Raw genomic sequence first — 13242 nt, 5'->3', positions numbered from 1 at the left:
CAAATGGCCTCCTGGTGGAACTGGAGATTCGCCTCGTGGATGTGCAGCAACTGGGTCATACTATCATGTTGATGTGGGCCAAAATTCCTGAGGTATGCATCCAACATCTTGCTGAATCTATGTCATGAAGTATTAAGAGAATTCTGAAGGGAAAAGAGGCATGCACATGCGACATTATAGGTAGTTGTGTAGTAAAATGTAAAGTGACGTTTCTGCTTACGGGGGAAAAAATGAGCCTTACAACTTAAATTATATATATTAATTCATAAAGGCCTTAAGGGAATTCAGTCTATGTTCAATCTACTAAAGTCATCATGTCATCAAGACATGTTTTCTCCTGGGGTGCCCAGATTAAAATATGTGCTTGTCCTGGAAAGTAATGTTTTGGGATTGTAACTATCTGTAACAAAGCAGGGGCCCAATATAGAGTAAATGAATCTTTAACAGATTTACTCTTGCTGGACCATTATCTAATACATACATGCAATACACACAAGTATACATATATATACACAGACACACGAATATATATAGCTCTATTTGTACCTTTATTGAAACAAATTTAATTGTGTTGGAACTCGCTTCTGAAACACAAATGTGGTTGTGTATCAGCTGGCAGCCATCTCGTGAACATTGCCTGGATGGCTGAGTTGTGAAGCCCAGTATAGAACAATTATCACTTAAAGCATGTCACATCATTTCTACACTGTGCATCGTTTCTGCTGCTGTGCAGGAACGCAGTTGTGGGAGATAAATAACAATAAATACACACATAAAAAAAAGTAGATGATTCTTAATCTGAAGGATCGGTTGCACACTGCCCAGCTGTGACTCCACAGCACCTGTCTTTTACACGTTTAGTGCAAAAGGTGACCATCCGAGCATTAAAAACCAGCACTCCCCCACAACAGAGCTGCTTTCTGTCTGCTCCCCCATCCCGCAACAACCTGGAGGAGAGAGAGCGCAACTACATCACTGCCCCTGCCTCCTCCTCACAGCGTTGGTCGCCATCCATCCCCTCTCCTCCTGTACCATAACAGATGGTGGGAACAACATTGCATTCACCGGGTACCACAACAATAGACCGCAGCATCTAGTCCGGACATCACTGGCCTTTCAGCACCATGCTCCCAGCGCGGGACTGCGCGAGGTTGTGAGTGCCGTCGTGATTTATTTCACGCGGTATCACCACGGCCACGGAGGAACCTTCTTGCGACTGTTTGGGCTCTCCGTCGAGTGGGGAAGATGGCCGCTATGAAAATATTAACGGGCACGGGGCTCTTCTTGGCTCTCTGCGCGCTGGGGCTGCTCGCCATGGCGATTTGCACCGATTATTGGTACGAGACGGACGCGAGGAGACATCGAGAGAGGTGTAAAAACTATGCCAGTAAGCGAAACGACCCGGGTTACATCTACATTTCGAGCCACAACCTCCCCCTCCAGATGCCTCCAAAGAGCCTGGAGAGGGAAGGTAACGGCCCAGATGCTGCTCCTGTCTTCAGGAGGAAGCGGCACTTTCTGGCCGGGGCGTCTGCCATGGAGTCTCACTGTAGCCGGCAGTTTAACTCCACCATCTCTGGTCTCTGGAGGAAATGTCACCGGGAAGGATTCGACCCGGAGACCGAGGACCTCATTTACAAAGGTAAACACGAGCAGTCTGGAGCCTGGCTTTTCTTGTGTGCACCACCAGGCCGTGATGCTCAGCGATGAGCTCACCTAGCCTGACACACACACACACACACACACACACACACACACACACACACACACACACACACACACACACACACACACACACACACACACACATCCAGAGGCCTCTCACATCAACATGTCTCTGCTTTGACATTTTATAAAACATGAGGGTGGCCTTTTGGAATCTATTGTGTCTTTTAATTTAGCGGGTAATTTCGCTGTCCATGGTGCTAAGTCTCTCTCTCTCTCTCTCTCTCTCTCTATAATATTACTATAACAAGAGGATAGTCTTGTCTATAAGAGCCTAAGCGGTCTAGTAATAGTCAATATGATAAATAAAACAATTTCAGTGTGCACCAGAAGCTGAATCTTTAATGCAAGTGCTTTAAATATTAGGCTACAGTAGAGACAACTCAGTGCACAGCCATCCTTCAGTGAACAACAATGAAAAGCTTTGTATCAGGCCTGATGTCATACCTGGAAAAGAGTAAGGTCCTGAAACTGGGGGACTTTTTGTGGTCCTTGTTGTTGTTGTTGTTGTTGGTTAGTGTCACAATAAAAGTAGATCAGCATGGCTAAAACAGACCAGTAAATAACATTCATTTAGCCACAGCATGCTGTACTGAAATCAATTCACACCAAATCTAGCAGCCTTTTAGATACCTTGCAGTAATTCTGTTACATAATACTTCCCACTTTCCTCCCCCCCAACTACTATAACTACTGCCACTTATTCTACAATTAAAAACCATTTAATTGCACTAATAACACAAGATTTCAGGCTCTCTAATGAATAATTTACAGTGCATTTTCATTTCTGCTCTCAAAAATCATCATATTGTAAGAGCAGTGCACTTACATCACTTCAGTGTTCTGTTAATGTTTCACTGATTGCCCCATTGTCCTGTAAAGGCTGACTTTATGGCATAAACACATTAGTGCGATGCAGTTTTTGCAGCAGCAAGTAACTCTGATGAAGCTTATTCAGATTTTGTCTCTGAATGGTTGTGATTCAGTGTTCTGGTTATTTCAGGCTGTACTTTGTATTATTATTTGACTGGACTGCATGCTTTTTAAAACATTTGCGTTTTAAACGAGCACTACTATGTTGGTTATGAGCCGTGTTCATGAGACCATGTCCACATCTTGCACTATGCGTGTTGACAGACTACAACACATTTAACTTATGTTAAAAGTTCTTGCTGCTACTAGCCTCCATGCCTTTGGGATATTTACCATACTGAGCTCTTATCAGCAAGAACGGAGGTGCAGATTAGAATTGGCTCAATTTCAAGCATAATAGAACTTACAGTATTTACTATAAGTGCCTGCAGAAGTAAATACTGTATGCAGTCTAAGTAAATAGATTTTATTACTCGATTTAGATAGCCCTGTCTGAGTCTTAGGATCATCTTTAACTTCAGGTTTTATAGCTTCACATTCATTTATCATGTTTTGTGCAAAGAGTGGTACAGATGGCATAGAAGAAAACTGATTATTTATAATGGTCACTGGCTATAAAGCACCAGCATTATGTGGAGAATAATAACATGTAAACCAAACTATGTCTTTCTTCGCTGCAGTAGCTCTGCTTTGCCATTGGCATGTTCACTACAGTGACAATGAATATACACCAGAAGCATTACGCAGATTCGTCCGCTGTTATTACATTTAGATCTCACAAATGTATGTAATTGAACATCAGAATTGTGCTAACGTTGTTACTTCCTGCTCAAGCAGCCAAAATGTGATTACTGTGCAATCAGACGTCAACCAGTCTGTCAGATTTAAAGTGACCTTAATTAAACTCTGTCATCCTGCTTGAAGGCAAACAATAAATGATAATAACACAAATTTTAAGTGAGACAGTTTACAGAACTGCACTCGGAATCAGATGAAAAGAAAGGTCAAAGCTGCAAAGCATTTTAATAGTTGATTGTGTCTCATCTGGGAGATTATTTTCTTAATTAATGCAGACATTTCTGAATGCATTTCCAGATCTATACAGAGTATTAGGAGTTCAAAATCTTAATTTGTTCACATAGTTTTTCAGCATATGTGGAACAGAGTTTACCCCTATAGATGTTTGGACTTAGTCTTTCACAATATGTGACACCTTCAAAGATTCCTTCACTTGCGTTATCAGATTAAAGCCGGGCACCAATATGCTTACGAGTAATAATCAAACTCATTGTACCGTAGCTGTGATAAATGTCTGATTTATCCCATTTGAACTCACAACAAAGCAAAAAGGAGACTCAGGGAGGCGTCAGTCAAGCACAGTCCGGTTCACTGATCACAGCTCCAGTCATGAAGCTAAATTAATTTATGTTAATCTTCAATAGGTGTGTGGGACATTTAATGGCTTGCCAAGTATCCACAATTTTCCTTAATATGAGATCTGATATGAAAAGCAGGATCTGGATTATAGACTTTGGTTCCCAAAACCAAATGCAAAAATCAAAATAGATTCACTTTAAAGGCAGAACAGTTAACAGTTGTGGCTGTCGGTGGAATAATCCATATTCCATATTGTTTCCCTAATCCCCTCCCTTAATAACAATGTAGGAGTGGTTGGGAAAACAAGGTTAATAAGGCCAGCTCAGAAAATTAAAACCCAGTGAGGGTGGAAAATAAATAAGAAGCTTTTCTACCATGTTTGCATACACACATTATCTTACAATCCCAGAAGTAGGGCGAAGGTTCAGAATGCAATTCTTACTTAATTTTCTTGCTTGTTACCCTCTTACTTACTTGAATTAAAGGAATTTGTCCTCCAGTTACAACTGTTTCCATTTTCTTCTGCCAGGCATAATTCAGAGATGTATCCCAGTCAAGTATCACTATTCTTCGTCCATCTTACCGCGAAATTTACCCATCAACATCACAAAGACTATACGGCAGGATGAGTGGCATGCACTCCGTAAGTATTAAAGTTTTTGTCTTTATGGAGCTGGTGTTGGCTGTGTTTGTGTTTGGTGATTGACTATCTGGTTTTTGGAGTTATTCATTAATACACATGTATTTTTTCTACAAAGAATTTCGGTCAGACTCGAAAGGGTTTGGCATTGTAAATAATTACTGTCTGATCTATACAAGCAGACTGATTGCCAAAACATTACAGTCTAACTCAGCAAGTCTGATAAGTGCATCTCATCTGTGACGTTTCTTTTTGTATTGGAGACTCGACTCAGCTGGTTGTCATCTGGTGGCATTCTTGATATTATCTTGAAATTGCTGATCTACAGCAACAATTTCACTATTTGGAGGGAATCTAAATTTCTGTTTTAAATCTCTGAGGTTCTGGCTGGACTCTGAAGTTAATGTGGATTTCTGTTTATGTAGATGCGAACAGATTTGTTATTTTAACTGATTTATCACAATTATTTGCTGCATTATCACAAACAGATTGCATGTCTTTGCCAATTTGAACCCATTCAATCGCAATCTGATAGCAGGCTAATTCCATCGTACTGCTGTTCAAAGTCAAAGTCACACAGCAAGTGACTGCAAGTGGTTTGCTCATGTAATCTACATCTTTGAAGCATGAAGATTAGAAGTTTATTTCACACAGTTTCCAGCCACTGTTTTTCCTAGTGTGACCATAGCATTACTAGACTAGCTTAATGATAATTTAAAAAATAAAAAGAGAAAATTAAATAACAATCTTTTTTTAGTAATGGGCTTTGTTTTTGAGTGACATTGGTGTGCACCAAGGCACTGTGTTGGGTCCTATGTCTTTTTTTCGTCAAACAAATGTCTCTATTATTACCAAATCAAAACAACACCATGTTGCCAGCTAAAGAACTGCTGGAAGTCTTTCTCACTTTTTTCTCACATTAAATCATATTTGCTTCTGTTTAATGAATATCAGTACTCAACATGATGTGTAGTCGAAGGGAAAGTGGTGTTTTTTTATTGTTTGTACAACAGGATTGCTTTAGTCTTACTATTAGTGCTCTGGATTTATCATACTGCTCTTAGCATCTACATAACTATCACATACAGGCTCTTAATCATACAATCCATAAAAACAGCTCAAGCATGCAATATTTATTACTAAGTCCTGAAACTGTTGACCTGTGAAACACCAATGAAAAATCAGAGCTGCATGAGAAAGTAAAGGATGTTTGCACATTTAATCAAAAAAAGAGAAACAGCAGCACACCTGCTACCACTAACCCACGCTAGTTATGAAAGTTATCCCTGTTTTAATCGTTGTTTTGCTACTTGAATCAACACGCATTTCTTCTCTTATTTAGTGTCACTGTTTTCAGAGAAAAAGGAACTCACTTTAGACTTGCTTGCACAGCACTGAATAGCAGTCAAAAATAGGAACAGGCAGTGGAACGTATACCAGCTTATCAGCTAGATATTTCCCTCTGGAGGTGGAGGAGACCCAAACCAGAAGTAAAAGTTGAACATAAGTTTGGCAGGTGGACACAGACAAACACATTTTGTATTGTGCTCTTATTTATTCTTTGTACCGACAGACAGTTTTACTGTAACTACCATTAGCTCTGCTTGTTAAACTAAAATTGATCCACTAGATGAAAGGTGCCATGTTCACATAACAGTGTTTTCATCCTGTCAGTTCTTGTCAGCCTCAAACATGTCAGAAACTATTTTCATGTGAGAGGCAGTGACAAAATTAATTAGTTTTAGCAAATGAAGGTAACTTGAGCACTTCCAGAGGCTAATGTGAATTTTATTTATAAACTTTTATTAAATCATTGCTGATTTTAATAGACTCCAGCGCCCCCCGCGACACTGAAAAGGATAAGTGGAAGCGCATGGATGGATTGCTGATGTTATTAAAAAATTATGTGAAAACACACTCAACCACAAATTCAAATAGACATTTTTGTTTCTGTCAATACATTTTATTGTGATTTTTATTTGCCTTCTAGATGTCATCAAATATTAAAAGATACAACTATACATACAAGTACCCATACTGTATAAATGCAATTTAAATAATGGCAAAAATGTACAACTGCGTATAACACCAAAATCAAAATACTGTTCTTATACCTTACAGCAGCGGTCCCCAACCTTTTTTGCGCCACGGACCGGTTTATGCCCGACAATATTTTCACAGACCGGCCTTTAAGGTGCCTCGAATAAATACAACAAAATAAAACTAGTACCGGTACCGAAAAAAAGAAGATTTATTCATAACACACGTGAAAAGACCCAGGAAAACCGAGTTAACGATAAAAACGATAACAAAATAACGCTGAAAACCAATAAAAACCCTGAAAACCATACATTTCACACCTGAGCCTCAACTCTCGTGGCCCGGTACCAAACGACTCACGGACCGGTACCGGTCCGAGGCCCAGGGGTTGGGGACCGCTGCCTTACAGTACAGATATGATGATATAAGTGTGGAAATATTAAACATAAATATGTTTTTTTTGTCTTTTTCCCCCCTCACTATTTCAAATGCATTTGCAAAAGCCACGTCTTTTTTCAGTCTTGCTGGAAACGTTTATGTGAAATAATCTCCTTGTGCTGTCATTCCCTGCAGTCTTTTATAAACCTATAAGCCTTAGCAAGACGCTCGCTTCGTCGCAGTGGATACTTATCCATTTCTGAATAATTAAAATACCTATATTTACCACTTTGAACACATAGCTGCCTATCAATAGTAAATGTGTTGCTGACCTTATACTGACCTCACGGTTATCAGTGTTATTAACACAGGGGCTTCTTTTCTTAAACCTCCCCTTTAAACCCTTGAGTAGACCTGTACTTCTTGGCATCCTTGTATCACGGTACTGTGAAAAGCACATCCTCACATGAGTCTGCAGACGAAATACAATTTTATTCAGTTTCTGTTCTTCATGACAGCCGAGAGCACCTTTGGGTTAATATGAGACAGTGAGTTGCCAGACCTTAGATTCCATCAGTAGTGATTTCCAGTATCATGTTCCACTACTTTTATCTTATTGCCTGTAGGTGTGTTGTTTTATATTCAGTACGGGTGATACAGTGCGTTGGTAATGCAGAGATGTTCAGTTAAGATGAGTTAAAAATACATCCTTGCATTTATTCTTGTTATTTGTGTTCTTGCTATATTTTTACATTTTTATTCTCGTTGTATTTTGTTGCACGAGTACTAAATTTTTACATTAGCTATTAGAAGGCTCACTGAACACTTCATTTATCAAAGTTTAGAATTTTCTGGCAACTGTTTTATGGTTCTGGCTTAAAAAGGTTTTCTGTAAAAGTGATATCATTTTAATGCATTACAATTTTTTTGACTTGTTTAATTATATATGTAATTATTTTTACTAACAGATTGAATAAGTTTTATTTGTGTATACAGTGGGATCCTCATTTGTTTTCACTGTGTGGATCTATCTAGAAGATAAGGGAAAAAAGACTATTTCCTAGAAAGAACTGTGTATTGAAACTACGTAATGATGTCTTAAAACACTTCCTCTTCTAACACAGCAGGTTGTTTCAACACGAAAAAGCTGTCAAAAGCAGATAGTTTAGCACGAAATAAAGTTCAGTTAGAGCTGATTTGAATTCACTGATTTCTGATTTTTGAATATTATATTGATCTATATTAAGTTGTTTTATTGGCATTAGTTAAATCCTTGACACACGAGTAAGTATATCATAGCATACTACAATATTAGTTCCTCTGAAAGACGAAACTGGACAGCCAGTTGGTTCCGTCACAACTTTGCTATGGATAATACAATTAGAAGTAAACATTCATTTGTAACTTTATTTCTAAGTTAGCATGTAGCCTAGTTTACATGAAATTGTTAATCGGATAGGTGCTAGCCTCTCTTTTAAGGCTGCTGTGGAACTCCAGTGATTTGACTTTTGTATTCCCAGTAACATCATTGTACAATCTATAGTTTTGTCTACACTATTATGGTGATATTGTTTCTATGCCTGCCTCTTGACTCATGCTTATCTTAACTATTATCACAGAGTAGTTGTTACTGTCCTACTCTCCTGTGTTTCTTGTATCTTTGTTCTAACTGTGAAACACAGTGCGATTTTCCTGCCTCGCAAATAGAGCAGCAATGTATAAAGTTTATTTACAAGGCTCTACTGCACGATGTCTGATGACATTTTAATATTAGCTGTACTTCCTGTTCACACTGTTTGGAAAAACTGAAAGACTTTGCTGCCTAAAAAAAGGAAAACCCCATCAACAACAACCAAACAAAATAAACAACCAAACAATTAAAGCAATGTTGTTGTTGTTTTTATTTAATTGGATGATTTTAAAACATTACATGTCTACATCTACCCTGGGAAATACTTTTCATAATTTATGACCATGTATAATGTCTCTTTGTATTAGGTTTCTGCCTGTCTAGCAGTCTGTCTACACTTATGTTATTGCACACAGGTGTGCCATGAAAAAGAGATCTTGTTCTCAGTGATGCAATGTGTTTACATAAGGAATTCAATAATAGTAATAATAATACTTTAGCCTTTAGCTTTAGTATTCAGTGTCTGTAAGTTACGATTCCCTCGGTGAAGTTTTCGTTTCTGCTTGCAGATCTAAGAAGAATGACAGCTGGCTTTGTGGGCATGGCTGTGTCCATCATTCTTTTCGGGTGGATCATTGGAGTGCTGGGATGCTGCCAGCAGCATGACCTCATGCAATATGTAGCTGGGCTACTCTTTCTCATGGGAGGTACTGTGAGAGCACATATGCCCACATCCACACACACGCATGCATGCAAAATCCAACTTTATTCACTTTATTTATTTATTTGATGACAGCTGAGAGCACCTTTGTGTTAACATGAGATAACAGTTCAATGTCCCGCAGTAACATGATTCTCATCCTGCAGTAAGATGCAGAGTACATGTAAAAATTCAATAATCGATTGAAAACCATGTAAACCAGTCCTGTTCTCTTCCACTCACACAGGAACATGCTGCATCATCTCGTTGTGCACATGTGTGGCAGGAATCAACTTCGAGTTATCCCGCTATCCTCGCTACATGTATGGCCTCCCTGAAGACATTAGCCATGGCTATGGCTGGTCCATGTTTTGTGCCTGGGGGGGCCTCGGTCTCACATTGCTGGCTGGCTTCCTCTGCACCTTGGCTCCATCCCTGAGTACTCCTGCCGCTCGCACAACCATCCACAAGCCGAGGCAGGAGAACGGAACCGTGTGACAGGGGCGTTGTGAAGCGATTGAACCACCGAACGCACAAACACACCCTTCCAACCTTGATGTTTAACTCTGAAACAGTTTTTGTCTGATCACCATCTCACAACACCCTCAGCATCACCATCCCCCTTCAGTGTTCAGTGTGCCTGAGTTGTGACAGAAGGAACAAAGTAACGGCAAATTTCACACACCTAATCTTGAAAATCCCTGAGGGACCTCCGTAAAGGCCAAGAGTGACACCCACAGCAATGTTTGACTGGGACATGGCTCTAATAGCACAAATAAGACTTTTTTTCTTTTGGTTTTGATTTTTGAAATGCTGACTTTATGATGATCTAATGGTGACTGTTTTCTCTGAAGAGAAATTGTCATAAAATGGTGCTCTCTTAAATACATAAAGCCACACACAATCCCACACAAGAGACACACTTACACACAAACACACACATACACACACACAAACACAGACACACACCAGCCTTTCCACACATGCTCAATTACTATGGATGAATCATGATAGATATCCAGCAAAAGGAACAAACATCAGGCCAGAACATCCTGTCAGCATTCCTCTGTCAGTCGAGTGAAGTGTGCTGTGTTATTGTTCGTAATGGAAAAAAAAAAAGAAGAAGAAAAAAATTTGGCACTGACTGCCCATTGCCTATCTTTAGTATAGCACACTAACTGATATCAAACATGAGCCCCAGGGCACACGTCTACAGCCTATACTGGGTCCAGCAGTGCGGTCAGTATGATAAAATACACAGAAGTAAAATTTTTGCCTTCCAGAGCAAATTGTTTGACGCTTCTTTGACAATTATATATGTACAAATGCATCTCAGTGTAGATCCAGATCATTGTTTGTGTAAAGTAGATTTTGAATATTTGTTTTCTGTTTGCTCAGAGGCAGTGATGGCCGGCAGAGTTCAGTCGATTACCAAGTGAAAGTAATGCAAGTAAGCAGGTAAATCTGAGTAAAAGAAACACAGCATCTGCTGCACTGTCATGGATCTGACAGACCGGTGTGTTTGCTGAAGGCTGAATCATAACCTGACAGCAAGAAAAATTAAACCAAACTATGGAGGAAGTATTTGATTGCTCCGCTGTTTAACCTCATATTGGCCAGTCCTTCTTTTCTCTGAATAGAAGCGAATTAAGCAATTTTAGAAGAGAAAGAAATGCAACTTCAGTGATGCCACTAAAAATACAAGCACAATCTGCACACAGAATTCTCATCTGTACTAAGTACAATAACAGACTATATCAAACATTAGTGGAAGGCCAAACTATCATCATTTAATATCCTGCAATGTTAGTTTTAATATAAGGAAAGGAGCACAATAAAAGATCATTTCTGTGATGGACCTCATTGTCCAGCAATCAAATGCATATTGTGAATTTAAGAGTTGTTTACAATTTTTTTTATATGGATGTTAATCTTTAGAAAACAACAACAAGAACAAAATTATAAGTAGAAAAAATCCTGTTGAAGGCTGTGATGCTTGGAATTCACACAATGACTGATCAATTTAGTAAAAATATATTTTGTACCAGTAAAATGCAAATGTACTGTGTACTAGCTAACAAAACAGTACACTACACATTGTTGTGTGTGAGAGGAACAGAGGAATTCTTCATTTTTGTCTTACACCTCCAAATCCGAGGTCGAAACAAAGCACCTACAGCAACATATGCCTAGACATGTGTCTCGAGCTGTACTGCAAATACACATTCAGTTTGAATTATTTAATTTACACATCGAAAATAACTAGACTGAGAAAACTTGAAATGACAAGTATCCATAATAAGTCAAATTTAAGGAATGCGTTCTTGGAAACTTATTTTTGATTTGAAATACACCAGGTTTTCTGTATTAAGTTGGAAAATGACATATTCCATAGTGTGCAACATGGTTTGGACAATGTAAAAATGTCTGAAAATAAAGTGTAGGACTTAAAGCTGTTAAATATAAAAGGAAAAACTATCACCCTGTTAACACTACTGGGCGAGAATAACCCACAAAAGCCATTTGGTTTTTGTTTTGTTTTTTTGTAACGCTGTAATTTTTTGTTCCCGAGTCACTTGAGGTAATATATTTTAAAAGGACAAAACTCACCACCTCCACGATCCATGACTACATGATACAAGAATATTACAGCCATGATGTTTTTATAAGTGTTGATTGCCTGAGATGAATCATGAGATATTCTATCAGCTATGTCAATTAACTCTCTTAGAAGAAAAAAAAGGTGTTATAGTGTCTTAACAACACTGTGTGTGACGTTTGGTCATTTCACCATCACCATCAATGAGGAAATGAACTGAGGCATGATAGAAAACTGTATCGCCAGTGTCTTGTTGAATCTTTGCACTTTGCTGCGTTTCATGATTTAGTGAACCTGAAGTCTTAAGCTGGTGGCACTATATTTGTTTGCAAGGTCACACGAGGGAGCAAAAGATGATCAGAGCATGTAACAAGCACCCTGTTGTGAGTCCGCGTTTATACAGTGTTGTGAGGTCAGGGTCAATCGGCCGAGGCTCTTAATGTGGAAATGTTTCCACCCGAAAGTAGGGCATACTATAAATATGGAAATTTTTTATATCCATGCTCGCTACACTGCTAACTGACAGAATGCGACGCTGTGTGGTGTTTTAATGAAGTTTTAAGTTTGCACTTAAACTGAAACACAGTAATATACTGTAAGCAGTGAAGTGTAATGTATATGTACATGGTGCAAGTACAATGTGTTGTTCTGACTGAAGCACAACTGCACACAACTCTTTTTTGCGTATTATGGGGGGGGGGGGGGGGGAGGAATTAGACTTTTGCCACCACTGCATGTGTGCAGTCAAAACATAACACATGATACATTTTGAAAGCACACAGCTACCCCCCACGCCCCCAGCCCCCCATGTCTCAAATAGTAAATTTCAATGAACACCAACACAAAGCAGTGTCTGTGTTTTGAAGCTGAAGTTTTGTCATCAACTCAAAACAGAAGAACAGTAGCACACAGTAGCAAGATTTACAAAGCATTACAAAAAAAACAAAAAACAACGAACGTTAGAGGACGGATGAGCACCGTGTAACAAGATACTGGAAATTGTTGTATAATCCAACTTTCATGAGGAACTTAGAGAAGTACTCTGTGCAGTGAGAGATGTCCCGTGAAAATGCCACCATTAAGAGTGGCTCTCATTTCAGTAGCACAGCTATTATTTTCTACATTTATACTGGTTCCATCCACTGCAGATGTTACGTGGGGATAAAAAAAAACAAAAAACAAAAGCCAGACATTACAGCCTTGCATGATCTCATTACAGTTAGTTTCTTTCAATATATGAAAAAGTGTGTCCATTTTTAATTAGTTTATTTTACTGAAAT

General features: G+C 38.9%; 1 protein-coding gene across 1 annotated transcript; it reads left to right on the top strand.

The window, feature by feature from the left end:
• The first annotated feature begins 519 nt into the window (after positions 1–519).
• tmem276b (transmembrane protein 276b) lies at positions 520–13200 on the top strand. The gene is made up of 4 exons (XM_040010817.1): positions 520–1642; positions 4505–4618; positions 9233–9370; positions 9611–13200. The coding sequence occupies exons 1-4, from the start codon at positions 1246–1248 to the stop codon at positions 9859–9861; spliced, it is 900 nt and encodes a 299-aa protein (XP_039866751.1). The 5' UTR covers positions 520–1245; the 3' UTR covers positions 9862–13200.
• Positions 13201–13242: the final 42 nt, after the last annotated feature.

The sequence above is a fragment of the Simochromis diagramma genome, unplaced genomic scaffold (genome assembly GCF_900408965.1).
Source record: "Simochromis diagramma unplaced genomic scaffold, fSimDia1.1 OVJJ01000603.1, whole genome shotgun sequence".
In the NCBI taxonomy this organism is placed as follows: domain Eukaryota; kingdom Metazoa; phylum Chordata; class Actinopteri; order Cichliformes; family Cichlidae; genus Simochromis; species Simochromis diagramma.
Note: the sequence above shows the minus strand (reverse complement) of the source record. Positions and strands in the feature narration are given on the sequence as shown.

What these genes read in the sequence shown, in the direction of transcription:
- tmem276b (XM_040010817.1), top strand. Translation starts at nt 1,246, where the DNA reads ATGGCCGCTATGAAAATATTAACGGGCACGGGGCTCTTCTTGGCTCTC. An exon ending in CGAGGACCTCATTTACAAAG is followed by an intron (nt 1,643 to 4,504) that starts GTAAACACGAGC and finishes TTCTTCTGCCAG; the next exon opens with GCATAATTCAGAGATGTATC. An exon ending in GCTACTCTTTCTCATGGGAG is followed by an intron (nt 9,371 to 9,610) that starts GTACTGTGAGAG and finishes CCACTCACACAG; the next exon opens with GAACATGCTGCATCATCTCG.